The sequence below is a fragment of the Schistocerca piceifrons genome, chromosome 1 (assembly GCF_021461385.2).
Source record: "Schistocerca piceifrons isolate TAMUIC-IGC-003096 chromosome 1, iqSchPice1.1, whole genome shotgun sequence".
Classification (NCBI taxonomy): domain Eukaryota; kingdom Metazoa; phylum Arthropoda; class Insecta; order Orthoptera; family Acrididae; genus Schistocerca; species Schistocerca piceifrons.
The window spans coordinates 1,143,966,209-1,143,991,931 of record NC_060138.1 but is presented as its reverse complement, the minus strand read 5'-3'; the positions used below and the strand labels follow the sequence as shown (position 1 = coordinate 1,143,991,931).

Genomic DNA, 25,723 nt, shown 5'->3' with positions numbered 1-25,723 from the left:
CTCAGAGGGCCATAGACACGGGTTCCCATGTAGGTGCCGTGTTTCTTGACTTCCGAAAGGCGTTCGATAGTTCCCCACAGTCGTTTAATGAACAAAGTAAGAGCATATTGACTATTAGACCAATTGTGTGATTGGATTGAAGAGTTCCTAGATAACAGAACGCAGCATGTCATTCTCAGTGGAGAGAAGTCTTCTGAAGTAAGAGTGATTTCAGGTGTGCCGCAGGGGCGTGTCGTAGGACCGTTGCTATTCACAATATACATAAATGACCTTGTGGATGACATCGGAAGTTCACTGAGGCTTTTTGCGGATGATGCTGCGGTATATCGAGAGGTTGTAACAATGGAAAATTGTACTGAAATGCAGGTGGATCTGCAACGAATTGACGCATGGTGCAGGGAATGGCAATTGAATATCAATGTAGACAAGTGTAATGTGCTGCGAATACATAGAAAGGAAGATCCCTTATCATTTAGCTACAATATAGCACGTCAGCAACTGGAAGCAGTTAATTCCATAAATTATCTGGGAGTACGCATTAGGAGTGATTTAAAATGGAATGATCATGTAAAGTTGATCGTCGGTAAAGCAGATGTCAGACTGAGATTCATTGGAAGAATCCTAAGGAAATGCAATCCGAAAACAAAGGAAGTAGGTTACAGTACGCTTGTTCGCCCACTGCTTGAATACTGCTCAGCAGTGTGAGATCCGTACCAGATAGGGTTGATAGAAGAGATAGACAAGATCGAACGGAGAGCAGCGCGCTTCGTTACAGTATCATTTAGTAATCGCGAAAGCGTTATGGAGATGATAGATAAACACCAGTGTAAGACTCTGCAGGAGAGACGCTCAGTAGCTCGGTACGGGCTTTTGTTGAAGTTTCGAGAACATACCTTCACCGAAGAGTCCAGCAGTATATTGCTCCCTCCTACGTATATCTCGCGAAGAGACCATGAGGATAAAATCAGAGAGATTAGAGCCCACACAGAGGCATAGCGACAATCCTTCTTTCCACGAACAATACGAGACTGGAATAGAAGGGAGAACCGTTAGAGGTACTCAAGGTAAACTCCGCCACACACCGTCAGGTGGCTTGCGGAGTATGGATGTAGATGTAGATGAAGATCTGAGAACAAACGACAGCTCCGCCAATGCACTGCCCTCTTGTACTTTCTGTAAGAGTTACCACCGCCATCTGTATATGTGCCTGTAACTATTCCTGACTTGTGAGCTGTCAGTGTATAGAATGGGGCTATGTGGGTCTACCACAGGTGCTGCACGATAGAATTCTTGAAACAGATCAATGAAAACTCCTGCAAACTAATTCGAGAGAGTTGTAAAGCCGATAAGAAGGAAACAGAGCATCAGCTACGGAAAAGATCTCGCAGCTAAGGCTCGAGGTTGCACTGTTGCAGAACGGGGAGTTCGCGTGGGACAAGCAGAAGCAGGGGGAGATCCTGGCGGCGTTCTACTACGGCTACGCGGCGGGTCACATACCTGGTGGGCTTCTGGCTGACCGTTTCGGCGGCAGGATCGTCTTCGGGATCGGCATATTCCTCTCGTCCCTCCTCACCGTCCTCACACCGATTTCGGCGTGGACCGACGCCTATCTTCTGTTCGCCAACAGGGTTGGACAAGGATTTACGCAGGCATGTATTACCCCTATTGACTTACGTGATCTATCTACATATACGAGGGTTGGAACTTTAATAGTGGCGCCGGCCGAAGTGGCCGAGCGGTTCTAGGCGCTACAATCTGGAACCGCGCGACCGCTACAGTCGCAGGTTCGAATCCTACCTCGAGCATGGATGTGTGTGATGTCCTTAGGTTAGTTAGGTTTAAGTAGTTCTAAGTTCTAGGGGACTGATGACCTCAGAAGTTAAGTCCCATAGTGCTCAGAGCCATTTTTTTTAAAATTGTGGCAACTATTTATTTACAGCTCGTACAAAATAGATACGTGTTCCAAAGTTTTACTGACCTTCACAGAAGTCACCAGCATTGTGTATAACCCGCTGCCAGCGACGTGAAAGTCGTAGGATACACTTAGCAGTGCCAGTTGTGTTGACAGTTCGAGGTGCGCGGTCTATTGCCCTATGAATCTGTAGCAGTTCTGAATTGAATGCCGTGAAGGGTTTCCTTCAGTTTAGAAATCGAGTTTTTAACTCACGAGGGCTTAAGTCAGGGGAGTGCAGTAGGTGGTATAGAACTTAGCAGCCCATCAGTCAAACAAATCAGTAACAGCTTGCACTGTACGTCCTTGAGAATTGTCCCGCATAATGATGGTCAGGTCCTGCAGAAAGTGTCATCCCTTCTGTCTCTATGCTGTTCATATTTGGAACACAACCTACGACCAGCTTAGAGACAGAAGTGATGACACTTTCTGCAGGACCTGACCATCATTTTGCAGGACAATGCTCAAGCACGTACAGTGCAAGCTGTTACTGATTTGTCTGACTGATGGGGCTGCTAAGTGGTATACCCCCAACTGCACTCCCCTGACTTAAGCCCTCGTGAGTTCAACTCGATTTCTAAACTGAAGGAAACACTCACGGCGTTCGCTTCAGAACTGCTACAAATTCGTCGAGCAATAGACCACGCCGCTCGAACTGTCAACACAACTGGCACTGCTAAGAGCATCCTTCGACTTCCACATAGCTGGCAACGGGTTACACACAATGCTGGTGACTACTTTGAAGGTCAGCAAAACTTTGAAACACGTATCTATTCTGTACGAGCTGTAAATGAATAGTTGCCTCTATTAAAGTTCCAACACTCGTGTAAAGAAAAGTGTGTGTTTATTTGTTTCGATGTTTGTAAATGTACAGTTTTAAATCCAGTACTGTTGAAATTTTGCACACTTCACCTCAAAGACAAGAGGATGATCACTGTCTACGTAAGATTTCATAATCTGATTTGAAACATATATGTATGTAATATATAAAGGTGAAAAGTTGTTACCAGAAATCTCCAATGGTTCTTGGTCGATTTAATTCAGATGTATACACGATCCACTAATGAACATTTGGGAGGACATAGACCAATTATTATTTAATACTCACAATAAATAAATAAATATAATATAATATAAAAGAGAACCGTTGTTACCAAACATTTCTAAATGTGGTTGATCGAGTAATTCGTGCCCGTTTTAGTTCAAATTTCTATATTCACATGAAACAATGAAGAAAATTAGTGAAACCTTAATTGCTTACTAAAAGAACTACATCACTGTAAACTGTAACTCCCATCACGAGAGTAAATTTCAGTGACAGTACCCGTCTTGGAGATAGTACCACCAGGAGTCACTAGACCGCGTGACGAGCGAAAGATCGAACAGAACCCGAACTGTGATTTAAACTGTTCGAACAGTTCGAGTCGTGCTCAAACATAGCCATATTTGAAACAATGAAAACTGAGCTGAAACAAATGCACAATGAGATACCTAATGCAAAATGTAACAACAGATGGCGCAACTGATCGTCTTTTCACGCAGGTGAAGATGTACTCACTGGCCGCAATCCGTTTACACCCAGTGATTCAAATATACCCATCGATTTAATGCGATTGCAGTTTACCCTTGCGGCTTGCATTCGGTGTGAGTATGAACAAATTACAGGACCGATCACTTTGTGTGGCAGGTATTAAACATCCCGGGCAAAGCTGCGCACTGCTGGCGGTGATTAATATGAGACCTCTTCACACTGCCACTACCAGCATTGTGGGCGAAATGTTTTAATTCACATTCCGTAAATCAATATGAAGTTCAGTGGTGCAGAAGGTACCTACTTTACTTGTACTCACGATCCAAAAAGCATCTGACTCAGTGCAACAAAGTTTACTACCGTGTCTCCTACAGTTTGTCAAATGAAATTTATTACTGTATTGGATTCTTTGGTAGGGAAGTCGTAATGAGAAACCTTTGAAAGCCAAGAAATATGACCGTTTCTGCCGATCCTTCTGGAGAATGTTAGATTTAGATGTGTCGCCTGTCGACTAGAATCTGCAGGGGCGCCGTGATACTGGCAGAACATACACATCCTTGCAGCCAAAGAAAGCTCTTCCAATAATACTGGAAGCTCGTTTTCACGAAAGTAGAAATGACTTCAAGAAAATCACTTCAACTTTCTTGAAAACGAGCTTCCAGGTTCGAATAGTCCCATAGTGCTCAGAGCCATTTGAACCATTTTTGAACGTGACTATTTCTGCCGATCTTTCTTCCAGGGACTGTTAGGTTTAGATGATGTGTTAGCATGTCGACTAGAATATGCAAGGGCCCCGTCATGTTGGAATAACGTATACGTTCTTGAAGCCAAACTAACTTCTTCCAACAATACTGGAAACTCGTTTTGAAGAATGTCTAGAAAACGGGACCCTGAAGACATTGCGATAGTACAACAGGCCCAAACAGCTGATTGTCTGTCATAATGCATCATACGCTTCTAGAGGGATATTCTTGAGAATGTGTCCACAGAAACATTTACAGTTTCGTCGGACGACCACTGTGAATTAACAACTACTACTGGTAGCGTCACAATTGAAAGTGGCTGCGTCAGTAAACAGTATTAGCGGGATTACTCGGAGATTAGCAATTGGGCAATGACAACATTCCATTCGTCTACTTTCATCCCATTTTGGAAGGTACTGAATCCGCTGTAAGTGATAAGGATAGACGCCGCACGTACGTAATGTCCGTCATACGCTTGGATGTGGAACACCGTTAACTGTAGAAGTTACAGTGGTGGAAATATTTATTACATCACCTCTTACAATTAACTATTTTTGTTACAATCATCCAACAACTGAGCTAAATTTGCCTGATTTCTCTTGATTTCTATCAGAAATGAATATACACAATAATTTTTGTCAATTTGTTTTTATTCTTAATTTTTGTTTCTATAAAAATGTTTGCTTGTTATAATTTAACACTTTCTTGAAAAATGAGTAAGTGGGTATGTCAGCTATTCTGTTTGCTATTCTGAAATATGAATACTAATCTTGAAAGCAACACTGCATATTAATGTTGTCACAACACTGATGGATTTTAGTGTTTTATTGCCTCATATGAATACACTGTTGGATTTAATACTTTGTTGCTCCACTGCGCGCCTTAATCATCGTGAAGGCATTGAAAGAATGAACTTTTTAATGTACTCCTCGCTCAGTTCATGAAACCACACATGCTCAAGGGTCTCATACAGCTCCCGTTTATTCCGTGGCTTCTTTTTGGTGATAGCATTTCCCATGACCTTCCAACAGTTTTCAATAGGATTGAGATCAGGGTTGTTCCCAGGCCACTCCATTACTCGAATCCCATTTTGTCAAAGGAAAGATTTTACCTGAAATGTAGAAGTGCGTGATAAGAAAGTAATCTGCTTATGGTCTGAAGATAATAAACCTTTTTTAAACCATACATGTGGCTGGTAGCTGTTTTTTATATAAATTATAAACCTGAAGTACAACAGCCACGTTTTCTCAACATGTCAACTTTCGACAAAATAGCGAATCTGCTTCGTGTTTGGTACAAATATTTGTCATAGGATTCACCTTCAAAGTTCTATGGCAAGGAACGGAGTCATCCTGAAAAATGCAATTGGAAACATCTCCAAACTGATCTCTAATGGTTGGCATATGCTTCCTTTCAAGGATGCATATGTAGGCATCAGTGTTGACAGTGCTATTGATGAAGTCCAGACGACCTACTCCGTGACTGAAAATGTACCCCCAGACCATCTGTCCTTGTGGGTGTTTGACTGTATGTGTTATGCATGATGGCAAAAATTCTTCACCTTTTCTTCGACGCACGAACACTTTTCCATCTGAGGCATGCAGATTAAATTTGGACTCGTCTGAAAAGATTACTTTGTTCCACATCTCTGGGGTCCATGTCGCATGTGCCTTTGCCCATTGTAGTCGCTGTTGTATTATCTTTGTCAATAAAGGCTTCCTTCTAGGACGATGGGCTAAGAGTCCAGCCTCCAGTGTCTATTTCCTACAGTTCTACTGGTTACTGAGATGTCACAGATTTCTTCCCAGTCTCGCCTTAGTTCAGTTGATGACAGGCGAATATCGTTGAGCGAAAGCCTTTTCAATACCCTGTCCTGTTTGGCAGTAGACGCCCGTTTTCGATCTCTTCCTTTCTCACGATCAACATTTCCTTTTTCCCTATATTTTTTCATTTACCTCGAAATCGTAGACTGATTAAATCCTGTCTTAGAGGTTGCCTCTCTGGTGCTGATACCAACAGACGAATAAGCAAGTATAGCAGCTTTCTTTTCTGGTGTTTATTCAACTGACCTGCACCTCTCCTCACTGCAAAGTCTCAACTCAAAATGGCAGCATAAACAATGGTTTCATTGTAAAGCCAAAAGACAACAAAGAGTTTTGTATTCTTGGAAAACATGCGTGAAGTCAAATTATTAAGGCAAGAATATGTCAACAAAGTTCATCAACAATGGGACTGGTATAAGCCGAAGCAAACTGCAGCAAAAGTCAAAAATACGAATTAATTCATGGTGATGCAATAAATATTTCCACCACTGTATGTGTGTGCTTGTCGAAGTAACGCGTTCTGCCAAGTGAACAATCTTTCCTATTTCAACCACACTCCGCTCATTTGGACGTCCAGACGATATATGACTGTTGTACGCTGCACCAGTTTCACTGGTACTCTGCGGTAGGAAATCATCTGCCGTAATCTTTACGGCAGTGACTACCAGCAGCACCCTTTCCATTCCAAAACCCTCACACAAATACCATATGGGCATATTCGGCATTTATAAATACGTGCGGCATGCTTAAGCGATGTAGTTGAGCTGACTAACAAATAACGATTATAGTTGGAAAATTCAATAATGTAATCCCAAGTACAACTTCAGGACTTGACGTTTACTGCAAAAATGACAATCCCCAAATAAAGCCATAAAAATTGCAGTACTAACAAGTGAAATGAAAACTTGTCTCTGTAGCCAGATGTATCTCTGCAACTAATAAAACTTGAGCACTATTACTTGGAATGTTGTAAAAACAGATTTGTTATTGTCCATCCTTGGATGGCGCATCTACATCTACATCTACGTGATTACTCTGCTATTCACAATAAAGTGCCTGCAGAGGGTTCACTGAACCACCTTCATGCTGTCTCTCTACTGTTCCACTCTCGAACGGCACGCGGGAAAAACGAGCACTTAAATTTTTCTGTGCGAGCCGTGATTTCTCTTGTTTTATCTTGATGATCATTTCTCCCTATGTAGGTGGGTGCTAACAGAACGCTTTCGCAATCGGAGGAGAAAACAAGTGATTGAAATTTCGTGAGAAGATCCCGTCGCAACGAAAAAGTCTATGTTTTAATGATTGCCACCCAATTCACGTACCATGTCTGTGACACTATCTCCCCTATTTGGTGGTAATACAAAACGAGTTGCCCTTCTTTGTACTTTTTCGATGTCATCCGTCAGTCCCATCTGATGCGGATCCCACACCGCACAGCAATACTCCAGAATAGGGCGGACAAGCTTGGTGTAAGCAGTCTCTTTGGTAGACCAGTTGCACCTTCGAAGTGTTCTGCCAATGAATCGCTGTCTTTGGTTTGCTCTACCCACAACATTATCTATGTGATAGTTCCAATTTAGGTTATTTGTAATTCTAATCCCTAAGTATTTAGTTGTATTTACAGCCCTCAGATTTGTGTGACTTATCGCGTAGTGGAAATTTAGCTGATTTCTTTTAGTACTCATGTGAATAACTTCACACTTTTCTTTATTCAGTGTCAACTACCACCTTTCGCATCATACAGATATCTTATCTAAATAATTTTGCGATTCGTTTTCGTCATCGGATGACTTTACAAGACGGTAAATGGCAGCATTATCTGCAAACAATCTAAGACGTCTACTCAGATTGTCTCCTATGTCGTTAATATGGATCAGGAACAATAGAGGGCCTATAACGTTTCGCTCGGGAACGCCGGATATTACATCTGTTTTACTCGATGACTTTCCGTCTATTACTACGAACTGTGACCTTTGTGACAGGATATCAAGAATCCAGTCGCACAACTCAGGCGATATTCCATAGGCACGCAGTTTGGTTAGAAGACGCTTGTGACGCTTCTGGAAATCTAAAAATGTGGAACCAATTTGACACCCCCTGTCGATAGGACTCATTACTTCATGAGTGAAAAGAGTTAGTTGTATTTCACAAGAACGAACGATCCATTTTACGTACTTGCTCCCACCTTGTTAAATAAATAGTAGACTGAGTAATCTATATACATAATCGAAAAGTCACTAGCAAATTTACGAGAGGAAGCAATTGTTTGTAAGCTTTTGTACGAGCCGTAATATCTATTATATAGTCATAAAATCGCAGAAAAATGAGTCTACAGAATCAAGCCTTAATTATAATGCGTCTCAAAATTTTTAACATACGCAGTGTCTCTTACTAATATGACAACTATAATTAGAACTACATGGTATATACCCATGAAAAGTTACTATCCCTCCTTTCACATATTTTTCTTTGCATCCGTAGCAACAACAGTAATTCACCATCGCTATTACACTATCAACAAACGGTGAAACACAACAAAAACTCCTGATATTACAAACTTCAAATGCTGCGGAAAGCACAAACGCACAGCGAAGTCCCGAAAACACGTGACAATCCTGGTTTAATGTTGGCAACATGCGCAGAACGCAGTGCTCACGCCAGAGATATTTACTCTATGGTCTGGCTCTGAGATGTTATTGAGGTAAGCGATTTATAATAGTTGTGTCACTGTCGTGCCAACTGCTGCTCCAATGGCTGTTACGGATGCAATACGATGCGTCACAGCCATGCACCGAACACGATGGGCTTCCCTTTCGGTACGGCCACGTGGCCGTATGGAGCCCGGTTTTCTTGCGACCAAACCTTCCCGTGACCACCGCTGCCAGGAATCATTTACAGTAGCTACATTCCTGCCAAGTACGGCTTTGTTTATATACAGTGAGCTGTTGATAATGATGTCTGCGTCGTCTTAAAGGCATTATTGACTAACATCATCTCACCACGTCCAGTAACTAAAGCTCACCACTGCTACAGCGCTAATTAATACAATCTTGATTGCGCCAAGCATACGCGACTGGCGCGAAATTTGAAAAGACGTCGTCTTTCCGATATGGAAACACGGCTCGCAGAACTCCACCTTGGGAATTTTTTTCGTCACTGTGCATAAATATATCTGATGATTATCTGACGTCGTCCGGCTACTTATTTTCTCAGAAAAGCCGGCCGTTGTGGCCGAGAAATTCTAGGCGCTTCAGTCCGGAACCGCGCTGCTGCGGTCACAGGTTCGAATCCTGCCTCAGGCATGGATGTGTGTGATGTCCTTAGGTTAGTTACGTTTAAGTTGTTCTAAGTCTAGGGGGACTGATGACCTCAGATGTTAAGTCCCATAGTGCTTAGAGCCATTTTAACCATTTTTTCCTCAGGAAATAAAAGATTGGGAAAAGGATTTCTTACAAATTTAGTTCTTCTAGAAGGTTCTACACAATTTTCATAGTCTCCAAAAATTTTGTACAATTCTATAGTGCTCTGTTAGTTTTACACGACGAGTCTTGAACTCGGGTGTCATTGGAACTGCCAGCAATCACCCTAGCAAATCCAAAAGTTATGAACTCATTTGATTTTATATGTCACCATATTTCCGGTTGCAGCACCCCTCCAGGGACGCTATGCCTATATTACTCACTCCGTATTCTTTCCCAGTTAATGTGTCAAATGTGTATTAAGTTTTGTTGTAATTGCTTCAGCTATTTTCGAAATCCCATACCCTTCTGCATTCCTAATGGCTGTTAGGGGTATCGTACCCCTAAAGCATTTCTTTCCTGATATGTGTACTAAGTAGAAACTGCTTCTGGGGTTGAGACCTCAAATGTTGGAACCAATTCGCTTTTGCTTGTAAAGATATCACAATATTATTTCTTTCGGTATCTTGAACAGTTTTGTCGGACGCTCTGCGTAGATGCCATGTAATTTGAGCACAATGTTAATTTAACTGTAAAATCATGTCAACTGTAGTAATATTCGGCACATCTGTAACATAGAACTTGCAAATTAGCATATTAGTACTGTCAATACACACACATCAAAAAAAGTTTTCCATCACCTGCATTTCTGCCCTTTTTATTGCTCATGAAAACCACACATTGCTTGTTGTACCACCATACAGCGAGACCTTCAGAGGTGGTGGTCCAGATTGCTGTACCCACCGGTACCTCTAATTCCCAGTAGCACGTCCTCTTGCATTGGTTCATGCCTGTATTCGTCGTGGCATACTATCCACAAGTTCATCAAGGCACTGTTGGTCCAGATTGTCCCACTCCTCAACGGCGATTCGGCGTAGATGCCTCAGTGTGATTGGTGGGTCAAGTCGTCCATATACAGCCCTTTTCAATCTATCCCAGGCATGTTCGATAGGGTTCATATCTGAAGTACATGCTGGCCACTCTAGTCGAGCGTTGTCGTTATCTTGCAGGAAGTCATTCACAAGTTGTGCACTATGGGGGAGCGAATTGTTGTCCATGAAGACGAACGCCACGCCAATGTACTGCCGACATGGTTGCACTGTCGGTCTGAGGATGGCATTTACGTATCGTACAGCCGTTACCGTGCCTTCCATGACCATCAGCGCCGTACGTCGGCTCCACATAATGCCACCCCAAAACAGCTGGGAACCTTCAGCTTGCAGCACTCGCTGGACAGTGTGTCTAAGGCGTTCAGCCTGACCGGGTTGCCTCCAAACACGATTGTCTGGTTGAAGGCATATGCGACACTTATCGGTGAAGAGAACTTGATGCCAATCCTGAGCGGACCATTCGGCATGTTGTTGGGCCCATCTGTACTGGATGGTGTCGTGGTTGCAAAGATGGGCCTCACCATAGACGTCGGGAGTGAAGTTGCACATCATGCAGCCTACTGCGCACAGTTTGAGTCATAACACGAGGTCCTGTGGCTGCACGAAAAGCATTATTCAACATGGTAGCGTTGCTGTCAGGGTTCCTCCGAGCAATAATCCGTAGGTAGCCGTCATCCATTGCAGTGGTAGCCCTTGGGCGGCCTGAGCGAGCCATGTCGTCGACAGTTCCTGTAGCTCTGTATCTCCTCTATGTCCGAACAACACGATTTGGTTCACTCCGAGACGCCTGGACACTTCCCTTGTTGAGAGCCCTTCCTGGCACAAAGTAACAATGCGGACGCGGTCGAACCGCGGTATTGACCGTCTAGACATGGTTGAACTACAGACATCACGAGCCGTGTAGCTCCTTCCTGGTGGAATGGCTGGAGCTGATCGGCTGACGGACCCCCTCTCACTAATAGGCGTTGCTCATGCATGTTTGTTTACATCTTTGGGCGGGTTTAGTGTCATCTCTGAATAGTCAAAGAGACTGTGCCTGTGATACAATATCCACAATCACCGTCTATCTTCAGGAGTTCTCGGAACCGGGGTGACGCAAAACTTTTTTTGGTGTGTGTATATAGTTTGTGATTTTCTCATTTGGACAAACCTCGTATCTTGTCCTTCTACCGTAATTACACTCTAAGGCAAAAGAACGACTGACCACATAGAAATTATCCGAATACAAGATGTGATAACGCATTGGTCCTCCTCTGGCCTTTATGCAAGCAGTATTTCTGCTTGGTGTTGACTGATAGAGTTCTTTGACGTCCTCCTCGGAGATAACGTGCCAAATTCTGTTTGATAGTGCGTTAGATCGTCAAAATCGAGCTGGTTGGAGGACCCTGCCCATAATGTTGCAAACGTTCTCAATTTGGGAGACGTTCTGCGACCTTGCTGGTCAATTTAGGGTTTGGTATGCATGAAGATAAACAGTAGAAACTATTGCAGTGTGCGGGCGGGCTTTATCTTGCTGAAATGTAGCCTCAGGATGGCTTTCCATGAAGGGCAACAAGAAAACGGGGTGTAGAACATCGTCGACACATACCGCTGTGCTCCAAGTGAGTAACAGATGACAAGCAAAAGGGACCTGCTATTAAATGAAATGAAACCCCAGACTTTCGCTTCTGGTTGTCGGGGCATATGATGGGCGACAGTCAGCTTGGTATCTCACTGCTGACGTGTGAGTCCCTGGACACGTCTCTGGCCTGTAATGGCAGTGACTGGAGCAAAATAGTCTTCAGTAACGACCCTGCTTCGAACTTATCTCCAATGACCAGATGTGTCTGGAGATGTTCCAGGCATTGGTTGGTGACGAACCTGACTGTGTCCCGCCATACGGCCCGACAACCAGTAATGATGGTGCAGGGGTCAATTTTCTTTTCATAGCAGGACCTCTTCTATATCATCCGCGGAACACTTACAGTACAGCGTTATGATGACGATATTCCACATCCCGTTTTGTTGCCCATCATAAACCATCCAGGGCTAACATTTCAGCAAGATATTGCCCGCCCGCAACACGGCGAGAATTCCTAGTGCTTGTCTTCATCTTTGCCAAATCCTACCTTGGCCAGCAAGGTTGTCGGTTCTCTCCCCAATGGAAAACGTTTCGAGCATTATGCGCAGGGCCCTCCACCTAGCTCGGGATTTTGACGATCTAACGCGCCAATTTGGACAGAATTTGGCACGACATCCATCAAGACATCCAGCAAGACTATCGATCATGCCAAGCCGTATATCTGCTTGCATAAGGGCCAGAGGTCGACGAACGTGTTATCCACTTGTTGAATTTGTGAGGCTCTCTCTCTTTCATTAATCTTCCAGTTTTTTTTTAACTGTAATCATTTGTTTGTCTGTACATGTACATCACATCTACAGGTTTCCGTCCCATTCCGATAATTTCTTCGAGTGCGTCCTTTTTTTGTCGTATATGTATTCTTTATATTTGATTATATGTCAAAGTATATGATGGGGTTAAAGAATATATTTTCATGTATCTTTATAAAACGTAATAGATCACTGACAGTTATACAAATTATTTCAGCATTTGTCCAGAACCACTAAATAACTAAAGCAGAAGTAACATTTTGAAGAGATACGAAAATTTAAACGTATAGAGCGAGCTGTGTCGCCACCCATATTTGGTATGAGCAGAAGATTCACTGTAAAAGCCCCCTCGATGACACACACAGAAAATCCCACTGGGTCGGTTGTTTGTTTAGCACAGCTATTAGCGCCTCCTGCACCAGTATGCAGGGCTAACCTGGACTGACTTGAAAAGACCGGCAGCCACTTAAATGAATGCAAATGACAGTCGTCTACCTCATCCTAAACGTGTCTTCTGGCTGATGCAACTTTGTGTAATTTCAATTGTCAAGGCTATGTGAACAATTAACTAGCTGTGTGCTGAGAGAGAGCTTTAAAAGTACCTTATTTTTACAATATTGCTAGAAAAATACTTGCGTCACTATGAAGGAAATTTCTTTCCTGCACGAATAAGTGTTGAGATAAAAAAAAATGCGAAACTGTTATCTCATAAAATTTCCGGCCGAAAGACTTTCAAATTGTTTTTAATTTACAAAAATATACCATTGTGAACTTGGCGAAATGTCAAACGTAATAGTCGTTGACTAGAACTGATGAGTTACAGCTAGAATCACTCAAAATGGTTCAAATGGCTCTGAGCACTATGGGACTTAACTTCTGAGGTCACCAGTCCCCTAGAACTTAGAACTACTTAAACCTAACTAACCTAAGGACATCACACACATCCATGCCCGAGGCAGGATTCGAACCTGGGACCATAGCGGTCGCGCGGTTCCAGACTGTAGCGCCTAGAACCGCTCGGCTACCCCGGCCGGCAGAATCACTCACATCTGTAAAACATCTGAGAGTAACAGTTTACGTGATTATGAGGAGGAGACATCATATGTGGCTCAGTTGTAGGTACAGCAACTGCCAGTCTGCCTTCAGATTGTCTGCTTAGGGTTTTACACTCAGAGTATTTATACGATCTATGCTGGAACTCTACTCCCATGCATGGTATTCATATCAGGTCGTAAAGGGGAAATCGAGCTTATACAAATAACATCTGCAGTAATAGTAACTACCTTCTGTGCCCCTTGGGAGAGTGCAACAAAAATGCTTAAAATCGCAGCTTGCAAACATTTGAATAAAGATCATAATGTCTCACAAAACCCTATTTAGAAACTTCCATAAATTGGTTTTAAGGGCTGAGCTGGTGAATTTACTGAAGCTTCCTATGTGCCTCGAAACATGTTGATTTTATTCAGGATTCTAACACACCGTATTATTTTCCACCCCATCGAAGCAGGAGAGTGTTTGATGTCCTGGAGGAGCACTTTGGGGACCACATTCTGGTTCTGGGGTACCCAGAGGCCATTGGCATGGGCCTCGATTGGCCACCATATTCTCCAGGTCTGAACACATGCGACTCCTTTTTGTGGGGCTATATTAAACACAAAGTGTACAGCAATAACCCCAAGACCATTGCTGAGCTGAAAACAGCCATTCAGGTCATCGTCAGCATCGATGCTTCGACACTTCAGAGGGTCATGCAAAATTTCGCTATTCGTCTGCACCACATCATCGCCAATGATGGCAAGCATATCGAACATGTCATATCCTAAATCCAAATAGCTGTAGTGACGTTTGCATGTTGAATAAAGTGTGTGCACGCCATAGTTTGTAACTAATTGATTTTTTTCATATAGTTCAATACTTTTCACCTTGTACAATGACTATTGGTACTCATGGGCCTCAGTTCTTTCAGATACAGTGTATAATGTCAAAGTTGAAATGGCCGATGACCACGTGGCGTCCGACACCATAGTAATAAAAATTATAAGACTCACTCAACACTGAGTTTAGAACAAATGGAATTAACACTTTGACCGCATAATTACATGTGAGGATCTCGGGGTGGAAATTTGCAAATTTAATCACCGATTTCATAGTGCGACCGTGCTACTTACAAGGAAACCTCCCCATCGCACCCCCCTCAGATTTAGTTATAAGTTGGCACAGTGGACAGGCCTTGAAACACTGAACACAGATCAATCGAGAAAACAGGAAGAAGTTGTGTGGAACTATGAAAAAAATAAGCAAAATATACAAACTGAGTAATCCATGCATAGGATATGCAACATCAAGGAGAACGTGAGCTCAGGACCGCAGTGGTCCCGAGGTTAGCGTAAGCAGCTGTGGAACGAAAGGTCCTTGGTTCAAGTCTTCCCTCAGGTGAAAAGTTTAATTTTTTATTTTCGCAAAGTTATGATCTGTCCGTTCGTACATTGACGTCTCTGTTCACTGAAATAAGTTTAGTGTCTGTGTTTTGCGACCGCACCGCAAAACCGTGCGATTAGTAGACGAAAGGACGTGCCTCTCCAATGGGAACCGAAAACATTTAATCGCAAGGTCTTACGATTCCTCCACAGGAAAACTCGTCTGATATATTCTATAAGACACTGGTGACGGCATGCGCGTCACATGACGGGAATATGTTGTCGACCCACCTAACTTGTACACTTGGTGAATGGGTAAAAAGATTCTTCTACCTTGCCCGATTTAGGTTTTCTTGTGGATGTGATAATCACTCCAATAAAGCGATGAAAACATAAGAGTTTGTCACATAAACTGCAACAAATGAATGCAACACTTTCACAGTCACACAGTTTTCACTGTGCTCTGTCAAAACATATGTTTTTAACGTTTTCAAATTTTTCCGTGTGTAGACCGCCAAATCCTGCATATGTCCAAGCAAATCTGAACATGTCCTGGAATTTTGGAGAGCGAAGTTGATTATCTGTAAGTGCCTGAACTTTCATAATTGTCTGAAAATAAAAAATTAAAACTTTCACTCGAGGGAAGACTAGGACCAAGGACCTTTCGTTCCGCAGCTGCTCACGCTAACCACGGGACCACTGCGCTTCTGTGCTCACGTTGTCCTTGATGTTGCATATCCTACGCATGGATTACTCAGTTTGTATATTTTGCTTATTTTTTTCATAGTTCCACACAACTTCTTCCTGTTTTCTCGATTGATCTGTGTTCAGCGTTTCAAGGCCTGTTCACTGTGCCAACTTATAACTAAATCTGAGGGGGGTGCGATGGGGAGGTTCCCTTGTTAGTACACCCTGTGCGCTAGCATAACTTCATGATTGTAAATCCCATGTGAAGTGACTAAACTTCAAACGCAAAAATCTAATCCTGACTTACGATCAAATTCCACGTTCCATCAGAACGAGCGTACCTACCGTCTACTCGGGTCGGGGATCGAAAATTCACAAATTTCTGTGGACGGTGTGTCCAGAGTTAGTTCTTTGTGGAGGGGGAGCAACTGACCAATCCTAGGCACCTGTGAAAAAAGCGTGGCTGCTAAGCCAATCAGAGAGGCTGGAAAAGTGTGGGCGGTCGTCGCTCCTAGGTTGTTTCTGAACAGAGAAAAGATATAGAAGATTCTAGAAAGTTCTGCGCTGGATACTACGGGTCCAGTCAAGGGATTCGATTATGTAAATGGCGAGAAGACTCGTTTGTGCTGTTGAAACTCGTTCCCCTCAGGCAGGCGTAAAGACAACCAACGAATTCCTCCACAGCTCCCAGAGAAAGAAAGCGAGGGACTTCCTCTAACCTGAAGCTATGTCGCCATGTTCCCATCGCAGTCAGGTGACTATGGTGAGATTTGCATATGGAAAGGAATGAGACTGCTGCTCCCAATAACTAAATATAAAATAAACCCAAATGTGCACCTGGGAAAGATAAAATTATGAATGAGGTACGAAAATAATGAACCCCTGTCAATGTGACGTAGCGTAAAAATAAGTTAAATCATTTTCTTCAGAAAAATTCTTAAAACTGATTTTTTGGTTACTTTATAATTAACATTAGCGTTGCAATACAACAATATTCTTTAACATTCAGTCATTTCATTGTATTTATATTGAAATAAAATGTACATCTTTGACTCCTTCAGGCATCCCAGAGACTAATGTTCTTGAAATCCACTGGATTGCAATGAAGATGTACTATGGAGCACGTAGTAGCACCGTCGTGAATTTAGCTCTTACAAATATTAAAAAGTATTTATTTTTCTCGAGACTCTTCCTGTATCGAAATTTTACTTTCAGAAAAATTAGAATTTTATGTAATCTGTTGACACCAGCTTGACGTCATTTCTAGGGCGGCATAGTACCGGCTATTCAAACGCTGACTTCCAGATGGGCGCCTGACCACGAAAGGAGCAAGTTCTCTGTCATTTTCCTGGGTGAGTTCACAACGTTCAAAGCCCCATTTTCCCCCCAAGATCTTTTCTTTTATGTAAACACTTATGTAACTCCAATTGCTATACTTTTAACTTCTTTAGACTACCCCACAAGGGCTGTACTGAAACTATAACTTATTTGTAGGTGGGTAATGACAATGGAGACGTAAGTTTGATTATAATTTCCAGCTTAGTCTATTATTATGTTTGGAGTATTTCAGAAGTTAATGAGGAAGTGTACACGTGATGGTGACACGAAGGGAAAGAAGATCTCAGATGTACTCTGCTTCCCATTTTGAGATATCGTCATCGTTAACTACAGCATTTTTATAGTAATGGCAATCACAGTCTCCTTTTCCCTTAGCGCTGTCGTCGATTTGACAAGTTTCTAAAACTAAAGGCCTCCAGTCACAGTCATCATGAATTTTCTGACAGGGAGAAAACTTTTACTTGCACTGTAGTCTCATTTTACCCTTACCCAGCAGACTGCATTTTAGTGGTGTAACTGAAAGCACGAAGCACAGTAGTCGCTCAGAGATTGCTCTTCCAGAACACTTAGAGTGTAGCAAGACAGAGTAATGGATGTGTCAAGCAATTTGTTTTAACAAGATTTATGTTGAAATGCCTAACATACGAACGAAAATTCGAACCTAAAAACGTTGCATCTACATTTACACAGTTAATTGTTTGGAAAAGGGTAAACAAACTATTTTCCACACATGGCTGGGATGGTACAGCAACCAGTAATATACGATGAAGGAACAAACAGACAGTCTTGGTTGCGGGGATGTATTTATTATCTATTTGCCAATGACGCGTTTCGTCTGATTCAGGCAGCTTCAAATTGGCATACACAAAAAATTAGATTTTGTCACAAGTGACATGACTGCATTTTGAAACACAGGAGTAACTAGCAAGCAACTGCCACATGACTTACTGAATATTTGGTGGTGTTAGGTACATGTTGATACCGAGCACATTATTTGCTGGGACGTTCTGTGATCTCGGTATCTTATGTACCTAAAACCATTTAATATTGCAGTTGCTTGCTATTAACTCCAATAAAGCAAAATGGGGTCAAAACACTTATAACGGAAGTCTGAAGATATCTGAAGCAGGCGAAACGTGTCATTGGTAAATAAATAGTAAATATGTCTCTGCAACCAAGAGTGACTGTTTCTTCATAAATAAAACTACTATCAGAACATTTATGTACCATTCCACTCTCGCATGGCACATGGAAAAAATGAATGTTTAAATCTTTATGTGGGAGCCGTGGTTTCTCTTATTTTACACTCCAAGAAAAAAAAGGACGAACCACATAGAATTATCCGTTAGACGTGGTGTACATGTACATGTATAGACAAACAAATTATTACAATTTCAGAAAAAAATGGATGATTTAGTCAAGAGAAAGAGCTTCATAAATTGAACAAGTCAACAAAGCGTTGGTCCACCTTTGGCCCTTATGCAGTAATTTATCGCCTTGGTATTGGTTGATGGAGTTTTTAAGTTATTAGATACCCTGAGGGATATCATACCAAATTTTGTCCGACTTCCGCGCTAGTTAGTCAAAATCCTGAAATGTTTGGAGTGCTCTGCCCATAATGCTGCAAACGTTCGCAACTGGGGAAAGATCTGGAGAACTTGGTGACCAAGGTAGGGTATGGCGAACACGAAGACAAGCAGAAGAAAGCCTCGCTGTGTGCGGGGTGGCATTATCTTGCTGAAATGGAAGCCCAGGATGGCTTGCCGTGAATGGCAATAACGTGGAGCCTAGAATATCGTCTAAGTACCGCTGTGCTGTAAGGGTGACGCAGATGAAATCCAATGGGGGTCCTGCTATGAAAAGAAATGACACCCCAGACCATCACTCTGGGTTGTTGGGCCGTATGCAGGCGACATTCAGGTTGGTATCCGACCGCTGTCCAGAGCTTCCCCAAACATATCTTCGGCCATAAATCTCATTGACTTCAGTAGAATTGACTTCAGCGATGAGTCTCGCTTTGAACTGAACCTGGATGACAAACGAAGACGTATCTGACGTTGCCCAGGACAACGACGGGACGTCAACCTGACAATCACCCTCCAACCAGTTCGGGAATTTGGCGATCTAACGCGCCAATTGGACAGAATTTGTCGCGATATCCCTCAAGACGACATCGAAGAACTCTATCAGTCAATTCCAAGCTGAATAATTGATTGCGTAAGGGCCGAGGTGGACCAACGCGTTATTGACTTCCTCTTTTTTGTCTTAATGTGTGTTATGAAGCTGCGCGGAGTGGCCGCGCGGTTTGAGGTGCCATGTCACGGATTGCGCGGCCCCTCCCTCCGGAGGTTCGAGTCCTCCCTCGGGCATGGGTGTGTGTCTTGTTCTTAGCATAAGTTAGTTTAAGTAGTGTCTAAGTTTAGTTGAAGAAGTGTGTGAGTCTAGGGACCGATGACCTCAGCAGTTTGGTCTCTTAGGAATTCACACACATCTGAACATTTGTATTATGAAGCCAATTTCTTCCCATATAGGTGGGAGTCAACAAAATATTTTCGCATTGGCAGGAGACAGTTGGTGATTCAAATTTTGTGAAACGATCTCGCCGCATTTGAAAGCGCCTTTGTTTTAATTATTGCCACCCCAACTCACTTATCATACCTGTGACTCCTTACCCCCTGTTTCACTATAATACAAAACGAGCTGCCCTTCTTTGAACTTTGTCGATGTTCACGATCAATCCTATCTAGTGAGGATTCCATGCAACGCAGCAGTGCCGCATAAGAGGACGGACAAGCTAAGTTTGGGCAGTCTCTAATAGATTTGTCGCATCTCCTTAGTCTTCTGCTAATAAAACGTAGTCATTGGTTCGTCTTTCCCATAACAAATACGGGTATTACGAGATGGTTTCATTTAAGTTGTTTGTTATTGTGATCCATATACTTAGCTGAATCTAAAAAATTTAAATTTGTGTTATTTATCGCGTAAACAGAATTTAAACGAAATTTTTTTCAGTTCTTATGCGGAAGATGTCACACTTTCTGTTGTTTAGGGCCAACTGACACTTATCGCATCATACAGATATCAATTCGTTTTGATCTTCCGATGAATTGACTAGGCGGTATACGACAGCATCGTCAACAATCTAAGAGGGTTGCTCAGATTGTCCATAAATCGTTTACATAATAGTAGCGGGCCTATAAAACTTCCTCGGACAAGTCCAGACATAAAATATGTTTCGTTAGATGACTTCCGTCAATTACTATAAACTGTGGGCTCTCTTACAAGACATCACGAACCCAGCCGCACAACTGATACGATACTCCATAGGCACGCAGCGTGGTCGGAAGGCGCTTGTAAATAACGCTATCAAAAGCCTACTGGAAATTTAGAAACATGGAATCAACATGAGACTACCTGTCGATAGCCGTCATTTCTTCGTGTGAAGTAATAGACTTAAGCACAGTTGGATAACCACGTGTAGGGACTTTCCCGAGTAGAGTTAATCAGCGCGCTTCCTCCTTATTTAGCTCATGTGAAGAATTGAGCAGGACAGGAAGAGACTTCAGAAAAAAGTACGATAAAAATGTGTATGTTCACAAACACGGAAAATAAGAATAGTGAAATACTGTACTTCATTGAAAGAAGCAGACCGCCACAGTAAACAAGGTCTCTCATCGCAGGAAAGAGTTCTAGACTAACAAAGTTACTAGAGCTGATAGCATCATTACACTTCCAGTGAAACAGCAGTGTTAAAACTTCGACATGTCTACGGATGGAGTCCAGCTCAGTTCCCAGCCATATGTGAGGCGAACCCTGGAATGGTTTCTTCGCGAAATTTATTGTCCGTTCTTTTCCTACTCACTTGTTCACCTGAGCTAAATAAGAATCGCGCTGATTAACTCAAATGACGTCTTCTCGGGGAAGTCCCTTTACACGATGATGGAGTGGTTCTCCGAATATGCTGAAGCCACCTACTTTCTTATAGTTTAAAACGAGTCAGTGCTCCCTCATTAGAGGCATCCAGGGGATGCTGAATACTAACATGGCCTTCTTCTTCCACCAACTCTAATATTTCCTTGCTTTCGATTCTGCTTCAAGTGCTTGATGAAAAACACGAAAATGCCACTATTTATTAATGCGCTATTTACCCAAAACTCCAGAAAAAATTACATTATTAAGACCAAAGCTCTCTCTCCACCATCGCTACTATTTTATATGACAGTTTTAAACATGGCTATTACTCAGCAACCGTATACTAGTTTCAGCATAGGAATATACAGCCAGCCGGTTGCACATAACCGGTAGGTACATTGACTTAGGTTTCGACAACTATAGGGGTGTCTTTATCAGAACGAAATTTTGATAAATCGTAAAATTACATTGCTAAAAAGCAATGGTCAGAATTTAGGGCAGCTATGCTCAAGTCAAACATGGACAAAATATTCCAGCTTTGCCATTTCTGACTTGAGCATAGCTGCTCTAAATTCTGACCATTGCTTTTTAGCAATGTAATTTTACGATTTATCAAAATTTCATTCTGATGAAGACACCCCTAGTAGATGTCGAAACATAGTTCAATGTACCTACCAGTTATGTGCAACTGGTTGGCTGTATAATCCTATGTATTTTACATGAAATAAATGCCTCACGACATATTTAGTTCTCTTTATTATTATATGTCTAACATCTGATACATTTTAGAATCTGTGTGCGTTTCGGAGCAGAAGGGCCATGTTTAGTGTTTCACAGTTTTCATTTGTGGAATTGTAGAGTTGTATTGTGCACTGATAAGGAACCTATATTTGAAAGAGGTCACACTTCTAAGCAGTTGAAAATTCTGCGCAAAATCGTAACGCAACAATGACAACAGTTTTAAATATCTTTCCGAATCGTGACACGTCTGATTAATAGTTAGTTCACAATGGGACCCCTTCACAGGGCTATTTTGCACATTGATTATACACAAACTGGTGAACAAAGACAGCGGTCACATTGGTTATATGTTTTTCAGGGATATCTCACGGCCGGCCGCTGTGGTCGAGCGGTTCTAAGCGCTTCAGTCCGGAACCGCGCTGCTGCTACGGTCGCAGGTTCGAATCCTGCCTCGGGCATGGATGTGTGTGGTGTCAAATGGTTCAAATGGCTCTGAGCACTATGGGACGTAACTTCTCAGGTCATCAGGCCCCTAGAACTTAGAACTACTTAAACCTAACTAACCTAAGGACATCACACACATCCATGCCCGAGGCAGGATTCGAACCTGCGACCGTCGCGGTCGCGCGGTTCCAGACTGTAGCGCCTAGAGCCGCTCGGCTACTTCGGCCGGCTGTGTGGTGTCCTTAGGTTAGTTAGATTTATGTACAGCCGTGCAGGATTCATGGTGTCAGTTCCCTCCAGCACTACTTCAGACATTAGTCGAGCCCATGCCACGTCGTGCTCGTGTTGAGCCTACACGATATTAAGCAGATGTTCCAGTTTCTTTGGCTCTTCAGTGTGTCACACATGCAGAATTTATTACGAAACAGCTATAAGTAACGAGTGAAATGTTGACGAATGGTTATACCACATGGCGTTTCTTCCATGTGTAATTTCGTACACATTTGCGTAGGTGGCTAGATTACGCTCAGAGATAAACGAAAAAATTCGAATGGTTAACAAACATAACCAATTCGAATACTCTTTCTTCGCCAGGACACAGCAGAACTCTCAAAGTCAAATTTCTTGAATGTTGAAAATACAACGTGTATGGAATCCAATGAAACGTTAGCTAAGAGCAATCGGCAAATTTGTTGTAACCTTTCTGTTCATTTTTCACTGACTCTGTTTACTATCGAACGCCGCCCATCGAAAGCCGCCATTTACTGTTAGGCATTTAAATCTGTGTACCGTTCAGATGGCACTTCCTTCATCTGAGGTCGCATTATTTCCAGTACTATAGTAATTGCATTGTGGAATCTCTTAATCCATATTATAAATCTTATACGTCCTTTCTCCATGCAACAATTTTTTCCTATTTCATTTTAGATACTTGCAGTAAAATTCAGTGGACCACATTTCGAACAGTCACACGGTAAGTGGACTACATTCCATATTCGGCTTTAGCGAACACACTTTCGAGGATATTCCGGTTCGTCTGGACTGCAGAGAAATCTGCATCTTCATCATGCATATTCACTTAACTACTCCGAACTCATTTCCTTAACGACACAGAATCTTCAAACGTATGTGGTAAACCCCTTGACACTTACGTCGGGCATCTTCAGAAATATGTTTTCTCTCGCACGTGCATCAGCCATCGAACTCATAAGAAGCACCGCATTTTCGACACATGGCATTCAAGTAACGTCTGTTACCAGATCATCATACTAACATGTTTTTCCGTCCAACATCAAAGGATATTCAACTTCCTGGAAGATTAAATCTGTTTGCAACACCAAGACTCTAACTCGGGATCTTTGCTTTTATGGGACAAGATCACAATCGACTTGAGTTACCCAAGAAGGACCCAGCACCAGACCTCACAGTTTTACTTCCGACACTATTTCATCTCCTACCATACAAACTCCACAGTTTTGCTGCGAAATTTGCATGATAGACACTCATTGAAGAAACGATTTTGCGGAGACGCAACTTAGCCACTGCCTGGGGGAGGGGGGGGGGGGGGGGGGGAGGGGTGAAGGATGTTGCAGAATGAAGTTTTCACTCTGCAACGGAGATTGCGCTGATATGAAACTTCCTGGTATATTAAATTGTGTGCACCTGAGCGAGACTCGAATGAGGGACCTTTGCCGTTCGCGAGCAAGTGCTCTTCTGACTGAGCTATACAAGCACAACATAGAGGCCCGACCGCACAGATTTACTTCCGCCGCTACCTCATCTCCTGCTTTCCTTTCTTCCTTGAGTGCTAGTCCTGCTAAGTTTCGCAGGAGAACTTCTGTGCAGTTTGGATGGTAGTAGACGAGGTACTGGCGGAAATAAAGCTATGAGGAAGGGTCGTGAGTCGTTCTTCGGTAGCTTAGTCGGTAGAACACTTGCCCGCAAAATGTAAATCCAGAACTCCAGTCTCGGTCCGGCACGAAGCTTTAATCTCCCAGGAAGTTTCGTATCAGCTCACACTCGACTGCAGAGTGAAAATTTCATCCGAAAGATAATACTGATCAAAATTTCCAAAATATCGACAGCTGCAGCAACGCAGATCCAAATACAGCAAAACTAAATGGAAATAAATTACAGTTTATGTTACACAAATCCAACCAATTTAGTGCTTCCGACATAGCTGGAGGTAATGTAGGCTCAACACTATGCACCAAAGCTTCAAAGATCCCAGAAAAGCTCAAGTGATCTTATTTCATACGCGTATGTTTTTCCTTAAATGTCTCCCAGGCTGCAAAAAAGTTGTTTAATTAGTTCATAAATACAATAATAGAATACAGAAATCCAAAGACAAGTGCTAGATATCAAAACTGATAACATTAGTGAATAGCACAAGAGTGTAGTAGAAGCTTCTGTTAACCAAGTGTCCTCCAGATGCTACTTCGTCCATCGGACAGCAGAATTCGCCAGCTGTAAATGACATGGAAGTGATTTCTGACACCTACACATGGCCTGGCAGGAAATATAATTTTGGCTGTGGTGCTTTTCCCACGAGCGATTTCCCTATATCGCCAATGGCGAACGACGCTATGATTCCTTTGAGAAGAACACTTTCCTTATCATGAAATTTTCTCGGGTAATCCACCGTTTGGTGGCTTCGATGAGTTCCATACTCATCATCTTCAGGCGAAGATGATGGGCTGATCACCCGAGAAGATTTCATCATTGGAATACGCAAAGAAAGCCTGCACTGACATACACTTCCCCTATCCCTACCCAATCCCGTCTTTCTTTAAAAAGTGGTCATCAACACGAGGTTAAATCCCAAATTTCCGCCCCGTGGTATTTTTTTTTTGTTGTTTTCGTTTCTGTCCGGTTGTTAGTAAAAATAATCGCACCACCAATATCCTAGAAGATTGTTTCGACTGCATTAGATAGGAATTTCGATGTGAACAGGAGGCTCGTAATATTTTAGATGAGTGTAATTTATACACTGAAGAGCCAAGGAAACTGGTACACCTGCCCAATATGTGGTGTCACCGCCAGACACCACACTTGCTAGGTGGTAGCTTTAAATCGGCCGCAGTCCATTAGTACATGTCGGACCCGCGTGTCGCCACTTTCAGTGATAGCAGACCGAGCGCCACCACACGGCAGGTCTAGAGAGACGTACTAGCACTCGCCCCAGTTGTACGGACGACTTTGCTAGCGACTACACTGACGAAGCCTTTCTCTCATTTGCCGAGAGATAGTTAGAATAGCCTTCAGCTAAGTCCATGGCTACGACCTAGCGAGGCGCCATTAGCATTATATTGCATTTATCTAGAGAGAGTCTCACTTGTACCATCAAGAACGCTGTATACAAATGATGGATTAAAGTTAAGTATTCCAGCAGCTACGTACTTTTCTTTATAGCATTCAT

General features: G+C 42.6%; 2 protein-coding genes across 2 annotated transcripts in view; both read left to right on the top strand.

The window, feature by feature from the left end:
• The window catches only part of LOC124780939 (28S ribosomal protein S31, mitochondrial), a 250,757-nt gene that overhangs the window by 65,509 nt on the left and 159,525 nt on the right, over window positions 1-25,723 (top strand). The window lies entirely within an intron of this gene.
• Window positions 1-25,723, top strand: part of LOC124778645 (sialin-like) — a 93,546-nt gene that overhangs the window by 4,171 nt on the left and 63,652 nt on the right. The window contains exon 2 of the mRNA XM_047253658.1: window positions 1,416-1,653. Coding sequence (XP_047109614.1) covers window positions 1,416-1,653 — 238 coding nt within the window. The remainder of the gene's footprint in view (window positions 1-1,415; window positions 1,654-25,723) is intronic.